The 27,744-nt window shown below is 39.1% G+C and overlaps 1 protein-coding gene across 2 annotated transcripts; it reads left to right on the forward strand.

The window, feature by feature from the left end:
- On the forward strand, positions 1–27,744 carry ACTR3B (actin related protein 3B). Of its 2 annotated transcripts, XM_036406450.2 has the most exons (12): positions 1–127; positions 7,462–7,517; positions 9,336–9,460; positions 10,402–10,512; positions 10,890–10,985; positions 11,140–11,247; positions 12,553–12,696; positions 13,290–13,463; positions 15,940–16,032; positions 25,617–25,742; positions 26,114–26,197; positions 26,801–27,744. In XM_036406450.2, the coding sequence occupies exons 1-12, from the start codon at positions 84–86 to the stop codon at positions 26,894–26,896; spliced, it is 1,257 nt and encodes a 418-aa protein (XP_036262343.1). In that variant the 5' UTR covers positions 1–83; the 3' UTR covers positions 26,897–27,744. The 2 variants fall into 2 exon arrangements, with proteins under 2 accessions (XP_036262343.1, XP_036262344.1); XM_036406451.2 differs by lacking the exons at positions 10,402–10,512; positions 10,890–10,985.

The raw sequence follows: 27,744 nt of genomic DNA on the forward strand, positions 1-27,744 counted from the left end.
GGCCCGCCCGCATGGAGCCCGCGCCGGGGGAGCCGGCGGCCGCCCGGATGGTGGCGTAGGGCCCGCAGTGTCGGCCCCGCAGCATGGCGAGCTGCCTGCCGCCCTGCGTGATCGACGGCGGCACCGGGTGAGTGCGGGCAGGGGAGACCGGCTGCCGGTGCCCGTGCTGGGGACGATCTGGGGGGGGATGTCTCCGCGCCGCACCCCTCCGCTGCCTCCCGCTGCCGGCGAGCGCTCCTCGCACGGGGCCGCGCTGCTGCCGTGTGTCCCGGTGGCCTCTGGGCTTGCTGAGGGTTTCTCTCCCCTCCGGCCTTCAGCGGGCTGGTGCCCATCGCTCTCGTCCTCCCTCTGCCCCTCCTGCCCTTCCATCCCGCCGGAGCGCGGAGCGGGGCAGCCCTGCCGTGTCCCCGCCGTGCGTGTTTCTGTGTGCCCTCTTCGCCTCTTTCTCGGGACCCGTGTTCGTTTGTGTCCTCTGGCTGTGAAGTATTGCATGATGCAAGTGCTAAAATTGGGGACGGCTGGTTTCAGAAGGGGAGAGGAGCCAGGAGCCCGCACTGAGCGGTCCAGAGGCGATGCCTGGGGAGGCTCACGGAGGTGCCCGAGCCGGGGGCAATCCTGTCGGTGCCGTGCCGTGCCTGGACGCGGAGCCCAGCTCGCCCAGCTCCCTGCCCCGGGCCGCTCTCAGAGCAGGCTCCTGCCTCCTTTCCCCGTTTGAAACCAGCCGTTCGCAATTTTAGCATTTTCGGCTGAGGTGGGAGCGCGCTGCCTTGCTCCAGTGATGCGCTCGGTCATTGGGTCATCCCTTCACCTTTCTCTGATCAGTGTGAGATTTATTCCGTACTTAACCACACCACAAGTTTTGTAACTCAAGTCTTTGAGGGCAGGAGTGACTGAATTGCATAGGCTGTGCTTGGGAGGCGTTTCAGGAGCGGCTCTGTCCTACCTCTCTGTGCTAGAGAAGACCTGAATGGATATTCAGCATCCAGTCCTGCTGTGCCTTAGCGGGGGAGGTGTCAGAGGGAGCTGTAATTCAGCTGTAATACTGAATATGTGGTGCGTTTTTGCTAATGAATACCTTTCCTTTGGCCCAACAGTTACAGACAGCTCCTAGGAGAGGAAGTGAAGCACCGGTCCATGAGTAACTATTCGTGCAGTAGCTTTACTTGTCAGACGCAGTCTCACTGATTGCATTAATTCAGCCTTTCCTCTGCAGGGAATTTGCAACACTATTTTAATTTCTTTAATACTTGGAAAGTTATCTTTAAAATTTCCTGAACGGAACAATCTTTACAAAACCAAACCCCAGACTAATCCAACCAAATCAAGAAACCCCAATCCCTAGGTAACCACAGGAAGCACTTTCCAGTGCTGTGGTGCCACATTGCCTTCTCCTGAAAAAGTGTGTCACATTTTGAAATATGTATTAAACTGTCATGAAAGTTTTAGAAATCTTTGCCTGTTTCTGCTTATACTTTAGCTTGCCAGAAACCAGGTCTGCTCCCTCAGTGAGGAATACTGGAGTTCACAGCTGGAGACTTTGGAAGTAGAATAGAGACCAGGTTCTACCTTGAGTCTAATTCTGCTTGCTCTTTAGATACTTCTTGGTAGTTTCCCAGTTTTTTTCTATACATTTGCTGAAGATATTGTAAATATCTGTTCTCCACAGATCTGTTGATATTAACAGGATTGCTACTTGATAGTTTAGAGAGAAATGGGAGGTCTGGGTGGATCCTTAAAAAGGGTACAGTAGAAACTGTAAAACTGAGAAAATGCATTAAATGCCAAAGCTGCCTTTTGCAGGAGACCCCCTTGGCTTTCAGTTTGTGGAGTAATTCCAGTGTTGCACTAGCAGTAGATATTGCTGGCCAACAGTTGCACAAAATAAATAAGGATAGGACATTGCTTATTGTGCCCTTTCAAAGAAATAATAATTGAAGTAGAATTTCTAAAATCTACTTAGTGCTTGCATGGGTAAAGCTGATGGGTTTTGTGGGGGAGGGACATGTATATTGTTTTGTTTCAGGAAAAGTTTGGATAGTCCCCAAGTGATGCACGTTTGTTTTTCAATCCCTCCAAGTGATCTTGATCCACAGGAGACAACATATTTCTGCTGGTGGGACTTGTGCTTGACTATGTTGGAGGGCACTCAAAAATGGAAGACTTTTCAGCAAAGGGACTACTGAATGTGAAATAAGTTGTCTTGCAGAATTCAGGATGAAACGAGTCTGAACAAAAGCAGCCAGAAGAAGTAGCTTGACTCATTGATACACAGTCTCTGAAATTTTCCTCTGTGTGGGCTGAAAACCTTCTTATTGTTAGAATGAGTCTGCTTTGGGTTACAAGCTTCAAACAATTCATTCAAATTATTCATGAAAGGGCTTTCAGATGAAAAATTGGGAAAAGCATAGCAGAAAGGGAAAGGTATCTGCACTGTGGGACATTGCATATATAAAATACTTTTCTACTTAAATCTCTGGTACTGAATGAGGTATTCTGTCCAGCCACTAATCTATCTTTTTTTTTTTCATGTAAGGGATTTAAAGAAAATTGTTAAAAGAATGGTTTTATTGTTGTTTTGTGCATAAGGAGACTGGCTTAATTTACTGTAATTTCCAGCCACATGCCTCAGTCCTGTAAATGCCAGAATTCCTCAAAAAAAAGTAAGAACAGGTGTATAAAAAATACTTACAAACCTTCAGTGAGAAACATATTTTTATAGAGGACAGGATAATGTTCCTTTAGTCTATTGGATGTAGATGACTTGAATTTCCTTTGCCATAAACTGCTCACTCTTTATTCACAAATCTTGCAGAAATAGTTAACAATTTGCTATACTCTTTTCCATCAGTATTTGCAAATGACATAGTGCAGTTTTGATGCACTACATCTTGATTTTCTCTGCGTGAGATTCTCCTCGTGATCAGTTTACACATTGCTGTCACTCTTTTTGTGGAGAAGGGCATGCTATTTTTAGTTTCTTAGGACTACCAGCCCTTTTTGTGTTGCTGTTTTAAATAGCATTAGACTTCATAACCAGTTTTATTAATTGGCATTTAGCTGTGGGACATCAGAACAGTAGTAGGTGGGTGAGCAAAACAAAGGTATCTTAAAATACCCCTATTCAGTGTATTTGTAGATTGAGGAGTGCTTCTGGTTTGGGTGTACTTTATTGAAGCCATTCCTTTCTAGTAAAGAGAAAGTACTTGGGCAAAGTCTTACACATGAGTTTAAATACTTGATTTCTGGGAGAAGTAAGCTGGACTGGATCTTAAAACTTGAAGCTCAAGGTGTTTTTTGATGATGTTGCTATTAAAGATAGCTGGAGCCTCAGAACATGCTATGTTTCCTCTCTCTTACTATATTTCTGAACAGGCATTATTGTAATTGCTGTTCTGGGTCTAAGGAACTTGAGTTAATTAACTGTTGTTTATAATCACAGGCTTCAGTCCTGCAAAGTGCTAGACTTTCTCAAGAAACCCAATGGCTCTACTGTACTCTTTATTCTTATAGTGGCTGCTTTTGAAAAGCTCTTGGGTAAATTGTGCAGACAAAATAGATTTTTTTTTTTTCCTATTTGATATTTTCTCCTTCATGTCTTCTTTATTCCCATCCCTTGATTTCAAAAGTGCTTTTCCAAATCTTCATGAAGAACTCGTGTTGCAAGTTCCTCAGCCATGCTTGTAATAATGATAATAGAGTCTGCTATGGCAGCCTGGCAGCACAGGTGTTCTGGCAGCAGCAGCCTGGTTATTCAGCCTCTTAGCTGTCAGGGAAAGTGTTCTATTTACAGAGGCTATTTGTTTGTTTACAGGTCTCTCTCAAAGCATTCTGCTATTTTTAGTCACTTCTTATTTATCTTTTCAGAAGTTTTTTGTGTGAATGTAACACCTGGTTTTAAAGATGTGGACCAAAAAAGCAATAGAGAGTGATCAAATGCTAAAATGGTCACATTTGGGCTTTGCTCTTTTGCATACTTGTACAGGGAAAAATTGGATGTCTTGTGTTTTCAGATGGATAAAGCAACTGCCTGAGTTTGTGATTTGTTCTCATGCTTTGGGAAGAATTTTCCTAAACAAATCTCTTCTCTCTAAAGTGGCTGAGGGTGCAGCATCTGCTTCCAAGTGCAGTCCATTTGTACATCTTTGGAGTCAATTTTTGATTTAAGTTCTTCCATCTTTCCATCTTGGTGGGACCTCAGAAGAGAGCGGGGTTAGGATGACCAATCCTCATGCAAAGGTTTGTGAAACTGGTTTGTGTTCAAGCTCTTCACCTGGTCATAACAGTACGGAAGAGACCACACTATTTTTAGAAATTGCTTGTTTCAACAACATGTAATTTCCAGAGATTTAAAACAAAATGTCTAGTCCTCCAAATCTCCTTGCATGAAATAGCCTTAGTCTATTGGATCAGCTCTCTGCTAATTTTTAGTGCAGTATCCTATATTTTGGCCTGTTTCCAGTAGGTTCCTCTCTCACTGGCAACAAATTGCTGCTTTTAATGAAATTAAGTTGGAATACTGATTATCTACACATTCCACTACAGCTGTCTCTGTAATTTTACAGATCACAAGATGTTGCATTACCATTAGTCTGCTAGGCTGTAACCCAGGAGAAAGAAAACTGTGTTTTAGATGCTTAAATATTCATTGGAGAAGGGACTGGAGACCAGGTACCCTCTGTAACTGTTCAAGTCCAGAGCTTTTCTGTTCAGTAAATATTTAAATATCATGTGGGGAAGGGAATATTTTCTGTAGGAGGTGCTGGAAATGGGACATCCAAACATTTTAATGTACCCTTGAGAGGTGGAAGGAGTTTGGATCCTGCTGGGCACAACAGAGATCTGGGACCAAGTCTGCCATGTCCTGAGGCTCCTGGAGAGCAAAGAGCTGCACAAATGCATAATCTATTTTCCTTCTCTTCCTGAGTGGTCTTGGGAGAAATTTTGAGTTTCCCTTCCATTTGGTTTTGTCAAAAACACCTGAAATGTGGTTGCTTGTTCCAGTCTGTCTCTTGTTTGATCCTAAGTGGATTTTCTTTTTTAACAGATTTTGTTTTTCTGCTTATTTGCTTTACCATTGAACTGAGAATTTAGTTATTCTCTTTGTTTTAATATTAGTCTTTCATGGATTAATGACATGCAATAGAAATCTTTCCATATGTTACCTTCTGTGAGATTAATTCTTTGAAGAGAATTTTTTTCATGATACTGAGAGATAAACTTATTTGGTAGTATTTTAGTAGGAGAATTAACCCAGGTTAAAAATGAATCTGTAAAATACTGAGCTGTAGGGGTTTGGTAACTTTACAAATTACCCTGGCAGGGGGATCTGATCCATTCTGGAGAGGGAAGGTGAAGCTCTTGCAGACTGGTAGCCCAAATTGACTTTTAGAGAGTGTTTTCTTTTTTTAATACTGTGAGTGGGTGTGAGTTTAGCATGTGTGTTGAGGGGGAAAAGATGGCAAACTGAACTCACCTCTTGGCCAGACTTTACTTTAAGAAATGAGTTCTGGTTAGACTGCAGGAACCTTTTAGTTTATTCATGCACACAGATACATAAAAATTGTATGAAAAGTATATATATGTATGTGTATTGCCTTTGGTTTTTGTCCCTGAGGCTTGAAAGGCTTTTTTTTTCATGATGTTTCTGCCTAATTGTCATTTCTAAGTCTTGAAACTAGGTCTTTTAAACAAATAAAAATATTTTCCTTGGTTTTCATTATGTTCATTTAGTCATGATTCATTTCAGAGAGAGAAATAGGAGGAAATGGCCTGTACTGCTCTTAAATCCCAGTGGAATTCCTGTTGTTGCTTGTTATGTTTTAACAATATTCCCTAGGTAGGCCTCATTCTAAAATCTGAGGAATCTATGCAATAATAATCATAAAAAGAACTCCTACTAGTAATGTCCTCCTTTACAGTCAGTGTGATTTAACATCCTGATTATGTTTTTCTGAGAGCCACAGGAAGTGTGCATAAACAATTTGGATTAGACTGAAAGCATATGTCTATAATGATGATTAAAAACCCAACAAACCCTTGCCTGCAAAACACAGTCCTTGTCTTTTTAGCCTTGGGGGAATGGCTTTTTAACTATTGTTTGAAGTCTATTGAAGCTATAGCTTTGAAGAGAAGTTGAAATATAAATATTTAAGTCCAAGGTCATTGATAATTCAATTTAGATTAATTCCTTTATCTAAGAAAACTGTGATCCTTAATGACTATTTTTATACCAAATACTCTGTAAAGAGGAACCTACTTTTCAAGCTGCTAATGAAGATGCAAACCTCTTCTTTGGCCATGGCATAATATTATTTGCAAATACTGAAAGTAGGATGCAGACAAAGACTTTAAATTCACTTTAGGACCTAGACTGGGATTGGTCTCATTTAAGAATATCATGGCTTTATGGTTTTTGTGTAAAAATGATGTGAACAATGCTGATTCCCTCAAATCCTGCTGCTGCTGTACTTTGTTTCAAGCTAATGGCAATACTCAAGAATGACATCAGTTTCTGCAAGCATTCAATCAATTTAGTTGGGTTGGTTTTTCTTTTAACAGTTTCTGATGTGGGTTTTGTTGTCATTGTGGGGTTTTATCCGTTTGTTTTTTTTTTTCTTAGGAAATAGAGCTGTCTTTCATAGTCTGGGATGTTAATTATTTCTAGTTGCTAAAGACCTGGAGTAGCTTGCAGTCACTAACACCTGTAGAAAATTTCAGGTTTTATATAAAAATCTCTTTACTTTTTTTGTTCCCCCTTCTTTCCTCTCAAGCCTTTAATTGTTAAAATAGATCTTATATGTATATTGAAAGAAATGATCAATGCTTTGTACCATCTGCTGCCCATTTCTAAAGCATTTCATCAGTGCAGGCTTGCTTTGGTGTAGTATTTGTCTTTTATCACACACAGATAATATACCTGTGACAAAGTGAGTGGTTTGTTCAAGGCCTGAAAGGGAATTGTATCAGGATTGTAACAAGAGTTCTCTCCTGTGGTTTATACTTGTGATACTGTATTATTTCTCATTTTCCTGTATTTGAGAATATTAAACAAATATGTAAAGTCTAAGGCTCTCTTTGGTCATGGTAACTGAAGGGTAAAATCTGTGTGGCCCTAATTTTTCCCAAAGAGTGCAATGTGACCTGCCTGTCCTTTGTCATAGCTGGTCAACAAGATGGAAAAAGTAAGAGTTGAGTTTTCAGACTTGATAGTTATGAATAACACTAGCAAAATCCATAAGCTGAAGTTGTGTGAAAAATAAATTAACACTTAAAATATCTCCCACTTTGAGTTTTCTTTTCAGTAGGATGATACTTGAAAGCATAACCCAGAAAATATCGACATGGCATGTGATGCACGTTTCACCTTACTTAAGAAGTGGAGTGAATTGAAAGTAATTTTTTCTTCATGTTTTTGCATCTAAGTGCATCTAATGACCTGGTGATATTTTTTTTCCCCCCTAGGTATACGAAGCTTGGCTATGCAGGAAATACAGAACCTCAGTTCATTATCCCATCATGTGAGTTGATTTCTTTTTGTCCCTCCAAATTGTAACATACACTGCTGTCACTGAGCACTTTGAGGATTAAATGACATGCTTCCAACTCCCAACTCAGCCCTCATAGTCCTGTGTCCATCTGGGAAGTGATATTCACCCTGTTAGCATCCTTGGCTGGAGTGTAGCTAAACAGAGCTCCTTGTCTGCAGTTAGCTAGGACTGCTGCTCATTAAACCAGCTCTTGGTTGCTATGACAAAGATGAAGAGAACTCCAGTCCAATTTCCTTTTTATCTCCATTATTTTTTGGCCAGGACTCTTGAGTAGACAGAATGCAATTTACCTCCTGTCTACCTGACACCATGGTTACAGCCTGGATAATCTGGGGGAAGGCTCCCAATCAAATTAAGTACTAAAGTGCAGGTGGTGTCTGCCTTATTTACATTGTCTGGGACTGTAGACAGTTTAATATTCAAAAAAGTTGTTCCTATTAGAAAATGTTGCTTTTGGGTGTGTGTTTACCAATTAAAATGTTCTTGCACGTTTAACATGCTTTTGTTGAACAGATTTACTCTTTAATTTTTTTGTGTGTGTTAAAGTTGTTTAAAATGTTATACTTTTCTGGTGTTCTTGATTTTAATTGACATCTTAATAGTTTTTCTGAAATGCTGTATATATATATATATATACAGATGTATAAATAGTAGTACTATGTATTTACATCTATAATGACATCTGTTACCTCCATTTATGTTAAACACTGCTTTTTACTTTTTGTAAACTTTGCCAATTAACTACTTATTAATGCATCTAGACTACCTTGTAGCTACTCATGGGAGAAAGTATAAAGATAAGGAAGTTATAAAGGTAATTGGTGGCCAAAGGAGTGAAGGGGACACAGTTCTTCACCAGGTATAGCTGCAGTACTGCTTACAGTCTCACTGTTTTAAGTATTGTAAAATTTGAAACCTAAACCACTGGTAAAGATTTAAATGTCTTATTTTAAAGAAATGGGATAAGAGGGATTTCCTGTGATTTTGGTGTAACTCCTGTTTTATACAACTATAAACCTGTTGGGGGTAGATATTTTTCCAAAAGAACTGTTTCCTGTGAGTCATTTTTTGGTGCTAGTAGTATTTGGTGTGTTTGTGGATGATGCCTGCCTACTCTGCTATATGTTATTTAGACCCTGATTATGACCCATTAAAAGAAAACTATATAAACAAGGTTACATTAGCAGTACTTCATTCCATTTTTATTTTTAGCTTGCCCCAGATTTGATTTTTGCTGTCTCATCTTCTTGCCTACAGCAGCCATCATCTAATAATTTTAGTGATAGTTGAAGGCTGCTAATGGGAAGCATAAGTGTCTCCAGAGATTTCTCTGTAGCCCTGCAAATTGATTTCTCCCCTCCCTCTTTCCTCTTTCTCACCAACCAGGATAATGACTCCAATACTTATTTTTGAATACACAGTTTATTTTCTTCTTCTCCTGTGTTCTTGGTCTTTGTTCTAGAGTTGGAACTCAGAAAATCATGTTGCTTACTGGAATGATGCACTTGTATGGGTTTAGTGACTGCTGTAGTCTGCAACAAAATGCATTTTCAGTATTTTCTGTGATTTATTAGGTACAATAATGAGGGATGGGTGACCAGAATCCTGCAGGATGCAGTGAGAATGAACTTGGCTCTATTGGCTTGTCAGTAGATCACTTATATGATTTCTACTTTTTATATCCCAATTTTTATTTCTGGAAAAGAATCCTTAAGTAAATAAACATTCATCATTTGGTATTTAACTGTTTTAATTTTGTTTTGATTTGTTTTTTGGGTTTATTTTAAGGTATTGCAATCCGAGAGTCAGCCAAAGTGGGGGATCAGGCTCAAAGGAGGGTGATGAAAGGTGTTGATGATCTGGACTTTTTCATAGGAGATGAAGCCATAGATAAACCTACCTATGCTACAAAGGTGAGCATTCAGGAGACTTTGACAGCCTTTCCCAAGTCTCAAATTTTTATGATAAAATGTTCTAGGACTTCTGGATAGTCATTCAAAACACGTTTGCATTTTTTGTAAAGTATTTTTATTGCTTTTTAAGAACTGCATGATTTGGTTCATGGCTTTACCCTTTTTTAGATATCTGTTTTACTAGTGCTGTCTTGTGTGGTTGGTGTTTGTGTAAATATTCATTGATACACTGCAGCTGTTCAGTTTTCAAAATTCTGAGTTATGAAAATAGTCATATACACTGAATATTTAAATTCGTGCTAAAAGTGTACCCTTTTAACATGGCACACAAACTGGGAAATGTGTTGGATACTTTTGCTTCGGGGAAAGTCACAATTGTTTTGTGAAGGGCTGTCTTCAATGCAGCTTTTCTGTGAATCATATTTTCCATACCCTAGTAAAGGACTTCTTGTACTTACAAAACGTTATTGGCTTATGAACTGTGTGGAAAAAAATCATATTTTATACATCCTTCTGTGTTACTTAAATGTCAGCTGTGTTCTTAATGTTGAACAAAATGTAAACATCATCCCTGCCAGAAACTTTAGATGAAAAATATATAGCCTATATGGCCTTTATTTCTTTTTATAATATGGAAAGGCATATTGAAGCCAAGTATGCTTCTCAACTTTTTAAGTGATAAAATTTATACAAAAAGAGGTTAAAAACCACAGTTCTGCAACAGACTAACAGGGATAGAGTCTGGATTCTGGTTGCTAGTCCTGCAAGGTAGAATTGGGCTTGGAAGTACTTGGGAGCAGGAGGTAAATTTGAATTGTGCCTCTGAATTCAAGTCAGGATGAGTTTGGTGAGATTCCTGTGAGATGAGGTGTCAGACTGTTCCTGCTGCTGGGTTTCTTTGTCCTTGCATGAGCCAGTGCTGACAAGTCCTGCTCTTGCAGTGGCCTATCCGACATGGGATTGTTGAGGACTGGGACCTCATGGAGAGGTTCATGGAACAAGTCATCTTTAAGTACCTTCGAGCTGAGCCTGAGGATCACTATTTTTTAATGGTGAGTTAATGAGGCCTGGGAAGGAAATAGTTTTGTAAGAGGAAAACCAAATACCATTCCAAGCACAAGGAGCTCTGCTTGAGGATTTTTCTTTGTATGTCTTATTTGTCTAGCAATGACAGGGTTTGGGTTGGGAGGAGAAAACTAATCTTTAAAGCTGCATTATAACTATATTCTGTTAATTTTGTGATGCAGGCTACTGCAGGTCAGCTACTGCTTTTGAAAAGCTTCACACACTGTTTAAATTCTGTTTGAAAGTTTTTGAGAGCACTGAGAATTCTAAAAGTTTGATTACCAAAAGTTTGATTGGCTTGATACCGAACTAATCAAGGCAGGATCCTATCGAGGTGCTTTTTCAAAACTCTTTGTTTTTGCAGACAGAGCCTCCACTGAACACACCAGAAAACAGAGAATATCTTGCAGAAATCATGTTTGAATCATTTAACATCCCAGGACTTTACATTGCTGTGCAGGTGAACAAAGTGAATTTGTTCTTGTAAAGTAGAAAACAACTGCAGTGTTTTGGTCTTTCGTAGGCACGTGTGTAAAATGTTTGAAACTGTACTTTTTAGTAGTGCAAATTAGAACACTCTGCCTGCTTCTAAATATAAACTCTCTGTGCTGTAGGCAGTGTTGGCCTTGGCTGCCTCCTGGACGTCACGGCAGGTTGGGGAGAGGACTCTGACTGGGATTGTCATCGACAGCGGTGACGGAGTGACCCACGTCATCCCTGTGGTAAGGAGCAGGATGCACTTTGAAATCAGCACTGCTTTGGACAGGGTTTGTTTACTATACATTTGAATAAGAAGCACCAAATGAAACCTTATTTTTAAATTTTTAGTGTTGGCTGAGACTTCTTTCCTTGCAAAAGTATGTATTTGATTATGTATTAATTCAGCTTGCAGACTACAGGAAGGTCACACTAAGAAACCACCAATCCAGCTTTTAAAAGGCTATTTCTCTGTGAAACCTTCTGTTGCTGTGATGCCTCAGTTCTCTTAAATATCAATGATTATCATGGGTTTGTCTCCTGCATGCCAAGAGTGTCTTTACAAGAAATATCCTAACTTTTTTGGGTTGTGCCTAACTTTTTTGGGTTGTGCCTCTGAATTAAAGAGGCACCCTGCATTTCGACTGTTTAATATACCTGGTAATGTGTGCTTTTTATATAATGTATTGTATTTTATGGTTTCCACTCTGCTTATATGGAAACAACTACAAAGTTTTATAAGTACCTGTTCTTACACATCATCAATCTCATCAGTTTATGTGAGGATGTTAAAAATACAGAGTTATCTGTACATACTGGCATCCATTGATGTAATTTTGTGTATTTTTTGAACCATTCTGTGTCCTTGAATGATCAGACATATTAGAAATGAAAATTTGAATCCCTTTAACTTCATATTGGCATTTTGGTGTTAACTTGATCTTCTCAGTGTTTTGTCATATGGGCAGTGCTGAGAACAAACAGCATTTACTACGTGAAACTCTGAAAAGTGTAAAAAAACGCAAGGGAAGAAATAATGTTGCTCAGCAATACCAGTGTTTGCAGTAAATGCATCCTAAAAAAAAATTCAGCAAGTAGATTTCTTATTTTTGTTGTGCTTATTGTAAGATCCTACTTCTGTTTGTGTTTTCTCTGTTACTATGTGATTTTTCTTATCTGAGAAATTTAATTTTATACTCTTTTCTATTAATTTTTCGCTCTCAAACAGAACACAGGTGGTTTATCTATATTATGTTTGCTTTTCTGATGATATCATAAAGGAACCATCAGATCTGACTAATATATACAGATGTGACTGATATGTTTATCACTTGTGTATCTATTAGATAGTCAATATCTGTTTATATGTGGTAATCAAGGTCTTTAAAAATTATATTCACTTTGTGGTGGGGTGCACATTTTTAGAGTGATTTTGAAGTTTCAAGATTTTACTTTTAATAGAAAATCAGAGTAGTATAAAAATGAATGTTAATTATTGATACACAGTAAGTTTTCCCCTTAAATATGTCTTTTCCTCTCCTCCTACATAGGCAGAAGGCTATGTAATTGGAAGTTGCATCAAACATATTCCTATTGCAGGTAGAGATATTACTTACTTTATTCAACAGCTTCTAAGGGAAAGGGAGGTTGGAATTCCTCCTGAACAATCTCTGGAGACAGCAAAAGCCATAAAGGTACATCCTCCTTTATCTCTTAATAAATACATAGTAAATCTCTGTGAGCTAATTTTTTGGCTCTAGCAAGTTGCCAGTGGCTCTCTTAAAAATGCAGATGTAGGCAGTGTATTACAATTACACCAGCTTCTGGTGGTTTATCCAATCAAGTGTGGGGGAAGGAGAAAGAGAAAGAAAATATTCATGCTAGGCTGTTTGGAGTGAGTATGTTCTGCAGCTTAAATCAGCATTTCAACTTTGGAGTTGTTTAAAATTTGCTTTGTAATAGAACTTAAAAAAAAAAAAAAAGAAGTAGGGTGATTGTGTAGGCCTGCTCTTGCAGTGAAAGCTTGCCCTTGAAATTCTTTATTGTTGGTGATGTTTTCATTTTGGGAGAGGCAAATGTAGCTGAGTCAGCGTGTGCAGCCCTTTGGAAGCAAATGGGCCTCGTGCCTTGAGGGGCTGAAGCTTCAGTAGTGATTTGGGTGGGAAAGTCTCTTGAACAGCTCCATCTGTAACAATGCTCACATTTTTCTTTTCTGGTTGTGTTGCACTTTGATTCACTGATGTACTAATGATGTCAGCTATTTTTAACACCTGATGTTTCTTACCAGGAGAAATACTGTTACATTTGCCCCGACATAGTGAAGGAATTTGCCAAGTACGACGGGGACTCTCGCAGGTGGATCAAACAATACACGGGCATCAACGCCATCAACAAAACCAAGTTTGTTATAGATGTTGGTTACGAGAGGTTCCTCGGGCCAGAAATCTTCTTCCACCCCGAGGTAAGAGCAGGGAACAGGTCTGTGCTCGCTTGTGCCATTCCCGGTGCCTGGGCGCCATCCCGTGGCAGCGAGGGGCCAGTGAGTCTCCTGAACACAGCCAGGTGCACTCCCAGGTAACGTCAGCACAGCAGAAAAGTGTTCGTGTGGTGTCCAGTCTAACGTTTAAAACATCTTCTTCTGTTCCTGTTTCAATCTCAGCTTGGGAAGTAATTGTTTCATTTCACAGTTTTTGTATAGCATTTTCCCCTTTCAGCATCATTTTAAACAAGTCTGCCTTTATACTTTGTATGCTGCCAATCCCTTTGGGCACTACTAAGCATGGCATTGATGATACTCTAAATATTGGATACAGACTTTTGATACTGAGTCAGTTTGTAAGGCATGGATGATAAATTTATCCTTGAAGGAAGTCTATTGAAATCTCTCTTGGTGTGGTCATAAGTAGTATGTACAATTCTGGGAAAGATTACTGTACCTCATCTCTCTGGTTTTTGATAGTTCAGTTTGAGTGAGTTCCAGGATATTGTTGAGAGGAAGGAGTCAGGATAATGTTGAAAGGAAGGAGTCAGGTTTTAATACAGGTCCTCTCCATTCCTGCACACTTAGTTGAACTTAGTCAGGCACCCATAGTCTGTAATACTGTTAAAAGGTTTTATTAAAATCCACATCAATACTGGTGAAGCTTCCTTTTTTCTACCCTCCTCCTTGGAAGAATATTAAAATGCTTCTTTCTGCTACCTTTTGTCTGTATTCCAGCTGTAATCTTCTTTGGTCAGTTTGTAGCCATCTGATCTTCTGCCAATATTAAATCTCTAAATAGTTTTTCTTCCCTGCTGTTTACCAATGTGATTTAACAGAGAAGTACTGAATCCCATGTCAGACATCATTTCAAGATTTTCTCATTCCATAGTCTCTAAAAAGACTGTTGGGAATGGGATAAAGGACCAATTTCCTTTTTTTAAATTTCCTGGTAGTTTCTTGATGCTGTATTGAAAAAACCACCCAAACCTGAACTGACTTCCTAGACAAGAAAAATATAATCGATGATGTGTACTGCATCCAAAGAGAATTTCTTGTTGTGTTTCATTAACTCCTCACTTGAAAGGGTAGCAGCTTAGCTAGGTAAAAGCTGCCTTTGGTAAAGCTGTCTTGTAATCTTTTCTTATTTTCAGTTTACAGGATTTGTTCTGAAGTCTTTAATACTCCTGGAGTTAGGTCTTGGGGTTTGTGGCTATCCAGATTATTTCTCTACTTTTTAAATTAGAGATTTTATTTGCCATTCTCCAACCATATCATATTGGCAGGCAGACTGCAATTTTACATTCAGTTCTGTTGTCCCTGTTCTGGGATGGTGTTATACCCTAACTCTCATTCCTATTTATTCCTTTTTCCCTGCTGTTTTTTCAATATCTTTATGGAGAGGTCAGGAGTTTTCAGGCTGTAGTTCATTCAGAGGAAAACTCAGTGTGCAGCAGCTTCTCTTTTGGTTTATGTGGCTTCATTTTTTTTGCTTCTTGCATGATTCATTCTTACTGTGGAAGTTAGTTTGAATTCTTGGGAACTGCTCCCATCATTCTTAGTGCTCCTGAGCTCTGAGCCAACTTCCTTTGCTAATTTTTTCTCAGTTCAGTGTATACTTGTTATGCTTGACTGTTGTTACTTGTTCATCCACGTAGATACTTCATCTTGTTTTGAATTTAAATCCCACATACTTCTACACCAAAGATTATAATATATCTACAATAATATATTATTATGTATTGGTAATTAATTAAAATTTTTAGAGTTTACCCTCTGAAAGGAAAAAAACTATGGGCTATTACCAGTTCTTTACTTTAAAGCTTATGTTAAGTTTTAAGTGGAAAATTTCCACTAGATTATTTTCTAGCATTAGCAACTCTTAACTCTCTAGTTTTATAAATGCAGAAATTTACATTAGCATTGTGTTCATGTTTGCATTGATAGGGGCTTTTGCTCAAAATCTTAGACTATTTATGCTTTTTTGAACATTAGATGCTTCCTGGGCTTGGGAAAAGAAATCTGACTTTTTGGTGGGAATTTAACTGAAGTGTTTTAGTAGCATTAAAATCTTTTTGCAGGGAAGCATTCTGATTTGCCCATTGGTGTTTCTAATCTCACTTGAAAGGAAAGGCAGGACCACAGTGAGTGGTAACAGTGTGTTTAATATTGCAGGAAAACTCAAACTCATCTTGCAGGCAATAAAAGTGCATAGTGCATCAATTGTAAACAGTGAATTTCTGACCAAGGAAGAGAATCCGATTTTCCTAGCAAAAAAAAAGAAATTCTCATTTCCCTTGCAGAGAAGTGTTCGTTTTAATGTAGAATAAATTGTGAGCAAGACTTGAAACTCCCAGTCATCCCCTATTATAAGGTCTCTCCACAGTCTTATTTCTGCATTTTTAATTTCTCTGTTCTTTGGATGAAAAAATCTAATGCCTGTTCTGTTTCATCTTAGTTTGCCAACCCTGATTTCATGGAGTCCATTTCGGATGTAGTGGATGAAGTGATACAGAACTGTCCCATTGACGTCCGGCGGCCGTTATACAAGGTACGGCCTTTCCCTTGCAGGACTCATTTATTTAAGGAATTGAAATAAGAGTCTCTTCAAGCTAGGTCTCACAAGCTTTTGGAGATAGATTTCACACTCAAGATAGCTCAGCTACTTTAGAAGGCATTAAAATTACCAGGATGGGTTTTGTGGTAGTGTGTGGTGGTGTCTGAGGGTCCCCAGGATGAGGTGAGAGATGAGAATCTTGACTCCATGTTTCAGAAGGCTGATTTATTATTTTATGACATTATATTATATTAAAAGAAAATGATATATTAAAACTTTACTAAAGAAAGAGAAAGGAGACATCAGAAAGCTAGAAAGGAATGAATAATAAAATCTTGTGACAGACTCAGAGAGTCTGACACAGCTGGCTGTCATTGGCCATTAATTAAAAACAATTCACATGCTGGGTAAACAATTCTCCAAATCACATTCCAGAGGAGCAAAACATGGAGAAGCTGAAGCTTCCCAGCTTCCCAGGAAAAGAAATCCTGGCAAAAGAATTTTTCATAAAATATGTCAGTGACAGTAGAGTTGGAAACAAAAAGCTTTTAATAAAAGGCAAAATAACAAAACTCTTTATAAAGAAAAACCAAGCCAGGTGCAAGAGTTCCTTGCCCCTGGTAAAACACCTCACAAAAACAATTAGTTTCTTTGTTCTCTTCTTTTCTAATAAATTACACAAACAAAACTTTTTAGCTCCTTTCCAATTAAGTGTCCTTAAGTTTGAAATAAAATCCTAAATCCTAGAAAATGTCTTTTCACCTAATTAAAAATTAAAACTTCTACACTTATTTCCTTTTTAAAAAACAAAAAAATAATTTTGTCACTCCATCAACAAAAACCACATTCCTATTAGGAATAAATACCAGCACTGTAGCCAGCAGCATGTGCATGGCTACCACTTTCTCCACGATGAGAAATGTGAACTTTGGATAGAAATTAAACAAAGTGCCACTTCTGAATGCCACTAGATACTTGCTGCTTTTTAGTTTTGAAAGAAAAGTTTCTGTAAAGGCTCAATACACAGGTAAGTATTGTCCCTGAGGAGCTGTGGCAGAGGGATGTTATTTGTATCTGACATTTGTAAAGTGAATTCTTGGGCATGAAGGACTTCTAGTTTTGCCCATTTCAAGGGTTGTCCTGTGGTGTTACTCCTCTCACTACCCTCCTTCCCCTGATTTATTAAGTGGTGGTTTCCAATATTTTTTTTCATGGTCTTATATTGTACCTGCCCATTGTCTGCAGTGTAGTCAGTACTGCATCACTTATAAAGTACAAGAAAACTGAAAATATTTAAGGAGAGAACAATTAGGCCAACTTAAACCTGCTTAACCCTAGGGTGTAGTCCAGAGAGTACTTTCAGTTCCTGATTCTTTATGGAGTGAAAAGTAAGGTACTGACATGCATAGTCCATGGCAAGCTTTGTCTGTATTGGCAGCACATCCCACATCCCATGGTTCTCTTTTTAAGCTTGTGCAGGAGCAGCACAATTTTGGAAATAACAGCATAAAGCTATAGCATGCAGAGATTTGTCTGCTCATGTAAAAGGTGGTAGTGTTCATCACCTGGTAGAATTAACACTAAGTTTCCAACTAAGTCATGTCTCAGGATAATTTTGAACTATTAAATTTTTACAGTCTCTTCTCCTTGCCTGGTAAACACTCTGTGTAATCTAGAATGAGATGTAGCACTGCAGAGCAGATCTGTGGGGCAAGATAAAAGGGGAAGTTGAACTGCCTGACAGATTAATATGTCAGTTATGCAGTAGATGTCTTCAAAGACTTCAAGCTTAGGTAGCAGCAGAGTTTAGGAACCCCTTAATGTGTGGTTGTGCTTAGGGGTCTCTGCTTTTTATCTGAAAGACCAAAGCTTCCTCAGAGCAGTTTCTTTGCTTGGTAGGGGTAGGGTTTGGTACTGATTAGAAAATGGTGTTTAAAATTTGAGGTCAAGTTACTTCTGCCTCATCATAATCAGTAGACAAATAACTTTCACTTGGCTTGCCACTGATAGAAGCTTTGTTTTTCCTTTTTTACTGTTTTTCATTATACTTGCTGAATTAAAATAATGTTTCACAGTTACCTGTGCAATGTACTGAGAGATGTCAGTAGTTATTAATGGTAATAACTGCTATCTTCTTTAAGCAAGGTCACTTCAAAGGGATGAGCATCCCTTGTTCTCATGGATAAAAGAGTGTATGGATGCAGAAATATTCCACTCATAGTTCCTCTCTGAGGTTTATCAGTTTCTCTTCCCATGGTGCTGAGTGGTGGCCAGCCAAGGGCCTGTGCTTTGGAGCTGAGTTTCCATCAAATGTATTTGGATTCTTCCTCAGTGTTACTGCAGAAAATACCCAAGAGTATCCTTATTGCAGGTTTTATGTGGGATGTAGCCTTTGAATCATTGTTCCATAGCCCATCTTTTGGTGTCCTATGATATTTCTGAGTTTTACTGGCAGTATCCCTGTTTCCTAATCTGATCAACATCTCTCTCACAAGGCCAGTTATCTTACCTCATGTTGATGTTTGGACCAGCAGAAGCTTGATAAGACTTTAACCAGATCTGTGACAACCCAACCTAAAGGGAAGAAAGCATCTAAGATTTGTAAATGCTCATTGGTCTAAAGAAATTACAAAAGTCAGAGAGTCTGAAAGTTTTATTGATAAATTACACACTTGGCATGGAAATTGGTCTGTTAGTCCCTGACCTGCTACCTAAGCACACAGCAGTAGGTTTTGGGTAAAGGGGTAGGGTGAAAGGGAAGACAGGAATTAAAGAGGGAGAGATGAATTAAAGAAAGAAAGAGAGAAAGAGGAAGCGCCAGTCCTGGTTTCAGTGTTGATCCAACTGCATCAGTCTGGCCAATGACATGTCCTGGGGGCACCCCTGGGCTTGGGGTGGGGACACCTTTTAATGGAGAGGTTTCTCTGCCCCAAATACAGGTTTCTTGCTTTCCATGTAAATTAGTTACCATGTGCAGTCTGTTCTTTCAGGCCTTTCTGGAAATGGGCTGGGTGGCTTTGGGGACTTTAGGTGGCAGTATTCCCACCCTGTAGTGCATGCCACTTTCCTCCCACTCATTCCTTGTACTGTGTTGTGGTTTGTTCTCATGGACAAAAGCCCTATGTGTGCCTGGCCCCTCTTCTCCAGCCAAATCCTCTTCTTCCTCACAGTGTGTTAATACCAGTAGTCCCTGGTTATTACCAGCAATTCTTGTCTGCTGTTACCAGCAGTCCTTGGTTGGCTCCACAGCCATTTAGTTATTGGTGTTTGAGACATACACATGAGCCCCTAATTTTCTGGGAATTGAGAGCTCAAAAGAATTCCACTTTGAACTGCTATTTACAGGACCAGTAGAGAGTGGGCTTTAATCACAGTACTTTCCCATCCTGGCCACAATTTGAGTTGGTAAGGTTCTTTGGAAGTTTAATAACAGAACTATTATTTCACTTGAGTTGTTATTTGGGTAAGAAATAAGTTTCCAAGGCTGTTTGTTAAAAGACAGGTTCTCACTTTGCACCTGTTAGTTGTGGGAACAGACAGTGTTTCTGTTAAGCTCCAGAAGGGCTTGGTCCAAGTGCAGTTTGTCAGGGCTGAGGCCTGATGAGCATTTCTCAGATCCCACTGGGGCCTGGAGAAGGGGATATGCACCCTTAGAAATCCATCCCACAACTGAAGTCAGCTTCTCTGTGCCTCCACAAGATCCCATAACCTGCAGCTGTTCAATACCAAGCACAAACATCCTTTCACACATGATGAAGCCTTTTTTAATTGTATAATGATTGCCAGCAATGCATTCTCTAATTCCCATGATTACATCATCTTAATGTGATTGCTTGGAAAAACTGATTTCTATTCTCCAACATAGAGTTGAGAGATCTGGATTGCTTGGGATGAATTGCTTTCAGCAAAACAGAAAAAAATAGATATGGGTTTGAAACCAGGGGACTTGCTGTTGAAATTTGAAGAAATGAGGTGGGTTTTGGTGGGATTATTCTTTAATTTTTTTTTTATTTTTGCAAACCCAAAGCTTCAGAAAGCAAACTGAAATTTAAAATGAGTGCTCAAATGAAATGAGAATTGACAGAGGAGATAATTTTTGGATCTTAACCATATGGATGAAACAATTTGGCATCCTGGCTACGTTGACAATTCCTGTGTGTTGAATTCCACTGAAAAATAACACATCCTGCATGCAGCTAAAAATCCTGCATTTGTGGGGCTCAGTGAGACATTCCATCACCCTTAGTGTTCTCTGAGAAGAGTGTGTATAGTTCATCTATAGGTTTTTGGGGTTTTTTTGAGAATTTCTTATCTTCCTTTTTTCTTAAAATACTGTTGTACAACCTTTTCTTGTACTTATATGACTACATGGTATAACTGATAGCTCAGAAATAGAGAGAAATTACAGGGAGAGTGCAGTAGCATGATGGGGGCTGTGGTCTGCACAAAAATGAGACCCTTCCCCAGCTTTCAGCTTCTTGTGAGCACACCAGTAAATTCTGTATAACTACTGCACCCCCAGCTTGGATCAGTGATGAGCATCTGCTCCTGTGGTTCAGCCACAGCAGATGCTGCTCTGGAATGTTTTCATCACTAGCTGGTATTTAAAAGTTTCTTTTCAACCTGAAAGTGCTCTGAAACTTGTCCTAACATTGGTCAGTTAGGATATGAGTTTTTGGTGTTTAGTGTCAAAAAGAGTCTCCTCCTGAATGCAGTTACAATAACTTCAGAGGTGGACAAAGGGCTTTGAAAAGTTTTAAAAGCTGCTTGCTGTCCTAATAAATAGTATTTTTGTTAGTAACAGATTCAGAAACTATCCCTTTTATTCCACACTCTACTTGATCTTTCTTTTTCCTTATCCAGAGTCTCTCCCCTGGTACTTCCAGAGTTAAATGAGAACAGTATTAAGTTCTGAGGTCCTTGCCTTCTCCCAGAACAAAGGATAGAAGTGTAGGGTCACTGACTGTCCCAGCAATAGATTTTTTTTTTCTGCTATTCTCTGCTGTGTTTTTAGCACAAATACCTGAAAGAAAGAATATAAGATGAATGACATCTGAAGCCAGGTAAATTCTGTCAGAAATTCCTCTGAAAGGTCCTAGCCAAGCATGCTTAAGCATTCATGATTCAAGTCATACTGAATGAAATGACAACATCCTTGACCTCAAGCTTCTAAGCCAACTTCTAGAGTTTAAAATTGTGCATGAGGTGAGGGACTGTAGGATATTGGCAAGTTTGGTGTTTTATTGGAGATGGATTATCGAGGTTTTCCATGGAAACACAGGTGCATGGAGAGAAGATTTTGACAAATGGGCTCTTTTCCTTAGAGAAGGTGACTTCTTAGCTGAGTGTGCAGCTGTTGTGGACTCAGATTAGTCTCTCTCAAAATGAAAACTTAGTGAAATTATGAAGTCAAGCTCCTTGCTACATTTAAGACTTGGGCTGCCCTTGTTGTGTCAGTGTTCATTCAGCAAGTTCAACTGCCAAACCCACAAGAGCCTGTCCTCAAACACTGGACAGGTCCTGGGTGCAGAGACAAACTGGGTGGTAAAAACCCCCTGATATCACTTCTGACTTCATTTGCTGGTAAATAGAAACCCTTGGTGTGAGAGGAGCTCCAGCTGCACAGTGTGGTGGGTAGGTGGCACTGTAGGACTGGCTTTGCTGCCTGTGCTCCACAGAAATTCCCTGTTACTGCCCCAGAGCAGACTGGGGAGGCTCTGGGGTGAGGGAAGAGTGGAGAGACTGCCAGGCCATGGCATCTGCTGGCACCATGACAGGACATGGGAAAGGAGGAGCATTCCTGCTGAATACTGCAGCATTCCTGCAGTATTTTAATGAAAGCCCCAAGAGATTCAATTAACTCTGTCATTGTAGCACAGGAGTACTGAGCAGAAGCCCTGCTTATTCCCATCACAGCTGTAAATAAATTTGTAAGATTACTCCTGCTAGTTGGTTTAACAATAGCTCAGTGCATCTGCAGGATTTTCTGGTTCCTTTTGTGTCTGAGGCAGATTTCTGCAGAATGGAACCACCATGAGTCATGCTGAAATTTCTTGCTGTGACTTGAAATGTGAAATGAACATTAAATTCATGATTTTAAGGAAAAAGAAATTATTTCTTTATTATTAGAAGTAAATGTACTTTAAAAATAGAGTTTCTCACAATAAATGTACTTTAAAAATAGTGTTTCTCACAATAAATGTACTTTTTTGTGCTATATTTATTGTTTGGTATGAACAATATTTATCCTTATACTTTCCATACTGTGTTGGCAAATAGTGCCCTGTTTTTACCAAATTAACAGAGACATGTAGCTTAATTGATTCACTTGCTAATGAAGTGCTTGGCTTCAGCTTGTGAACCTTCCTGGTTTTACCCATAATAATTTTTATTAACAGTCATATATTGATCTCATTACATGTCTCTGGTGGTCTGGTCACGTCATGTTAACTTTAATTTAGGCTGTCAGCTGGAAAGAAAGGAAAATGGGATGTGTTGTTCTTACTTGCCAGAAAAGCAGGGGATGCTTTTCAGTTTGGTGCTGCAAAGTCTGCTGTGTCCAGCTGAGAGTGTGCTCACACCACAGAAGCAGTGTGAAGATGCTCAAACCAGATCAGCACCTTGTGTTTGGTAGTGCTGAGTTCTTCAGGAGCTAATTTCACTCTTTGGAATTTTTATGTGAGCTTGATTTAGTCAGAGATTTCTGTTGCAGGAGCTGCGTTGCTTTGTTGGGTAATTTCATATCTCTGCAGTGTTACATTGTGCAGGCATAATCAGAAATGGTGCAAGGAGAAGCTCAGTACCACAGAGTTCATAAGAGAAGCAAGAGGTACAGATGAGAAGGGAGGAATTTCTTGCAAGCCCTCTGAAGTGATCTTGATGATCTTTGAGGTCTCTTCCATCCTTAATGATTCTGTGATTGGTATCCACTCCCTGGTCTTCTTCCAGAAACAGCCTATTTCCATTTATTTGCTTGCTGTGGTGAACTTTTTCAGGTGTGTGGAAGAGCTTCGTCCCTCTCTGCTAAGGGAACACATTATTTCAAAACAACTTAAATGTTCAGCCAGTTAGCTGAACGTTTCACATAAAAGTGAAACCAGCTGGAGGTTCTTTCCATCAGCAGGTATGATAATTGGTGGTAGCTGAGAAACATGTGGGCTGCTTGAGCTCTTAAACCAGCTGAAGTGTGTTTGAGCAGAGTAAGATCAGAAGAAGTCTTCTTTAAAGGAATCAGCTGGAAACAGATACTTAAAGCCTAACTTCTTTGATGTCTTTCTCTGGAGGCCAGAGGATTCACTGAAAGGCTGAAAACCCAAACATCACTAGTGAGCTTCCTCCACAGATGTATTTAGCATGCTTTATTTTTATAGTTTTTAAGTAGTTATTGGAATTACTCAGATTTAGTCTAGAGAAGATATTTAAGAGGTCAGGGTGGAGGGAGGTGGGTGGCGCCCTCTTGGTTGTTTTTTGGGGTTTGTTTTTGTTTATTTTAATCTGACCATTTTTTCTTACCTTTATTGTGTCCTTTGTAAGGTGGTGTTTGAGGGGTTTGGAATGGATATGGATTCTGCTTTCATTGAAGTGGGGAGTACCTGGCTTCTGAGCTGACTTGCTGAGTTGAGAACTTGCTGAAGGCTGCATGACAAGTCTTCTGCTAAAGAGTTAGCATGGATTGGTCTGGCACTGACAATAGTGCAGGGAGCAGGGGAACTGTAAGTGTATAATTAAACATCTTCTAAATGCAGTTGGTGTTGCCTACTTATATCCAGAATTTTGCTTAGCCTGGCTGGTCCAGATAGGTGATAATGAGGTGACTCATCTTTTCAACGTTTGTACCTTGGTGCCTTTGGTCTCCTTGGCAGTGTTATTGTTGAACTGATTTCAGTGTGTAGAAGTACTTAAATAGTCAAAATCTGAAAAAGATGTAACTTCTTAGCCTGTAAGCCTGGAGTGATAACTAGGTGGAAAGATCCTCTCAGTGATGCTGCTAACTCTGTAGTTACACGAATTGGTCTTGGATGTATTAGAAAAATTATTGTTTGGTTTATTCTGGAATCTATTTTTAGTGATAGCATTGTCCACTTTGTGGAGCATGCTTGAAGTTTAATTTGCTTAGAATAGAATTATTGCTTTCACATTCTTTGCCAACTTCATTATCTCAGGTAATATTTTCTGATGACATCTTTTTAATTGCTATTTCATCACTCAGGTTGGTTGTTGTCTTTTTTTGCCCATTAGCAATTTCCTTTTCCCAAGTGGAGTGCATGACCACTTTGATGCAGGGGAAGAGATGTTCTTGTGTGTGGGGAGAGTAGGGAGAATCTTCTCTCCTGCTTTAACTTTAGAATCAGCTGTGATTTTTGGTTCCTTTCATCTTCTCTGTCCTCCTCTTTTTCTTTTGGAAATGTTTCATTAATGTTACTGAGACTTGTGCTTTTTTTCTTTAAAGCACACCTGCCTTGTTATGCATTCTTTTATACTGTAGATAATCTGAAGCTGTGAAGAAATGAGGTTTTCATACTGTAATGGTTTAATGATGTGCAGGGATTTTTTTTTTCTCATGAAAAACAAATAGCTTTCTTCTCACTTTACAAGGTACAAACAAGATTTCCCTGATAATTTGTTGCTTAAAACCCAAGTATTTCTGCACCCTGCAAGTCTGAACACTTATTATGCATATCTTTGACTCTTTAGATCCATGTGCAGGCTGAAAACGGTGGGTCAGGGATTCTTTCATTATGTGCATAGTCTTGCTCTGCAGTGTCAAAAAGTGTTACTGAGACATAATCCTTGGACCTGTGTACAATGAACTCCTGATCTAAGTTCCTTGTGGACGTGTGTCAAAGGTTTTAGCACTGTGCAAAGGCACATGTGCAGTTTTGTCGAGTTCTTTTTTCTGATCATAAAATGCATTTTTGCTGCCACCAGTGTTATGTTCTAGGGGTCCTATTTTGAATCCCCCACCTTGAAATTACTCCTGTGTTAGTCTGGGATGCTGCAACAATGTCAGAATTAGGGATGGGAAATTTTAAAATGTCTGTTTAGAATCCAAGTACAAGTCCAGGCTGAGAGGCATTTGGTTCTGCTCTGAAAACTGAGTAATACCAGACAAGCAAGGGAAGAGGCATCATACCTTTCTCTGTGAAGATGTGGTGCCTTTTTGAAGAACTCTGGAAATTAAAAAAGAAAAGAGAGTTCTAGATAATTTTGTAGCTCTTGTACCTATGTAATATGATGAGGCTTGAGCCTTATTTAGTGTCAGGGTTAAAACTGCTTGCTGTGAACATCCCTAGAGAAACTTCTTGATGTAGTGTCTTATTTCTGCTGCTTTGTGTATGTAGAGTACAAGCTTATTTTTGATGGAATCCTCCTTTGTAATAACCCGTTCTACATAATTGTATTTAAAGGAGAAAAGTAGGGGAGCCATGAAGTTCCTGTGATTTGGAGGGTGCTGAAAGGGTTCTACCTACTTTGTCAGCTTCCTAATGATGCTGAAATTCAGTCACCTCTGCAGTGCTGGCTGTTGGGAAACTTGCTTAAAGATGGATTTACAGAATGTGTTTTTAATTTCTGCACAGAATGTGGTCCTCTCAGGAGGCTCCACCATGTTCAGGGACTTTGGACGACGACTGCAGAGGGATTTGAAGAGAGTGGTGGATGCAAGACTGCGGCTCAGCGAGGAGCTCAGTGGTGGTCGGATAAAAGTGAGTGTGTGTTTCAAGTGCATTTATTACATGACTAATGACAGAAATCAATTTGAAAGTTCTCACCTCACTAGTGAAAATATGCTGTAAAGTCAGTAGGATTTGTTTATGTGTTGTTAAAAGCACACTGGTAGCCTTGCAGTGATGACATCTCTTTATAAAATTACTGTGAGCGGTTCAGGTTTTCCTTCTAGGAGATGTGTCAGCATTAGGCAAGAGGGATTTAACTTTGTGTCCTTCATCATAGTTATCATGAAGAGTTTTATGACTTTTATATCTGAGTAATAAATGATGTGAATGGAGGGCTGAAGGTGTCTGGTTCTGACCATGTTAAGTTTGAAAACCAACTAAATATGAACTGTTTTCCTTAGCCCAAACCAGTGGAAGTTCAAGTGATAACACATCACATGCAGCGTTATGCAGTTTGGTTTGGAGGTTCCATGCTGGCTTCAACAGTAAGTCTCCATCAAAGTTATTCTTAATTTTTATTGCATGTTGAATTCTGGGTGTATTTGATCTGAGTACAAAGTTCTAAACTTTTTTGTTGTGGCAGCCAGTGTTACATTCTGGAATCCTTACCCAAGTTTTATCTCAGTAAAATTTGTACAGGGCAAATGGGAGCTTTGCTCAAGTAAGGATATCAGGAGTTGACATAATTCTAAAGTAGCTTTGATATGATAGTTCCCATATAGTGCCTTTATTCTTTAATCATCACTAGAGATTAGTTAGGACTTCAGGAATATAGAATCCAAATCAATGGTCTTAAATTGAGAGAAGAATTGCAAGAGAGAAGCAAATACAGGAAAATGGGAGCAATTGCTGTCTGCCAAGTGGGATTTCTTACTGCTGTATTTAAAAGTATTCTGGTCTTGTGACCAGAAAAACTTCTCTTGATTAGTTGTATTCATATCCTAATATTTCTCATTTTTTTATATTTCAAAATGTAATACAATGTCGTAAACCTGCAATCTAAAGAAATGCCAAGATGTTATTTATTTGTTGATTTTTTCTGCTTACATTCTCATGCTTTTGGGGGGATTTGTTTTATATTTTTATAGCCAGAGTTTTTCCAAGTATGTCACACCAAGAAGGACTATGAAGAGTATGGCCCTAGTATTTGTCGTCATAATCCCGTTTTTGGAGTCATGTCATAATGCTCATCCAGTGGAAATAAGATCTCTGATACTGTGCTGGTGAAGAAACTCTTGCAGTGCAGAGGAAGGCAGCAGATACTGTAAATACTGAAACAAGATGTGGTTAACTCTGAGGCATTTGGATCACAATTGTGCACTAAAGCACAGCTTACAGCCCCAAGTCATTTCAGTACGAGCCATTTCTCTGCTGACTACTCAGAGCCTTTCCTTCTTTCTTCCTAAATGTGAGGTAATTGAAAATAGGTAAGTCTCGATTTAGTAGGTTGTGCAAATACTACTGAAACTGAATCTTGAAGAATAAGGCAGTGCTTTACTGCTTGTGGAAAGATCTAAACCTTTCCCACTTGTGCCCTGAGTTTGCAATCAAACCTTTAGCAATGGAGCACTAAATACCACATTGCCTTTAGGGGAGCTGGAATGGATACAGGTACCTACCCAAATGGAATAGATTGCAGGATTGGGAAAGTACTTTGTAAATGTAGGTTTTCATACCATTTTGTATTTTATGATATTGGTAGGGTGAATTGATGACTAGTTCTAAGCATGAACAGCTGTCAATGTCATTGGAATGGTGTTATGCATTTCCAGGTGTGAGGCATGTATTGGATCAGTGCTGGTATATTTTTTTGGAGAAAAAAATAAGCCATGTATGATAGAAATGGATCTGTTCATGTTTGGATGATGCAAAGTGATTTACAGTATTGTATGAAGTTTATTATAGCCACTGTTCCTTTGTTTTGAATTTTCTGAAACTGTTTTTTAGGAGATGATGTTTTGTTTTGCTGTTGGTGAGTGGTGGGTGACACATGGGCCTTGCACCAGTGAAATAAAAGCTGTTAACATCTTTA

The sequence above is a fragment of the Molothrus ater genome, chromosome 1 (assembly GCF_012460135.2).
Source record: "Molothrus ater isolate BHLD 08-10-18 breed brown headed cowbird chromosome 1, BPBGC_Mater_1.1, whole genome shotgun sequence".
NCBI lineage: Eukaryota > Metazoa > Chordata > Aves > Passeriformes > Icteridae > Molothrus > Molothrus ater.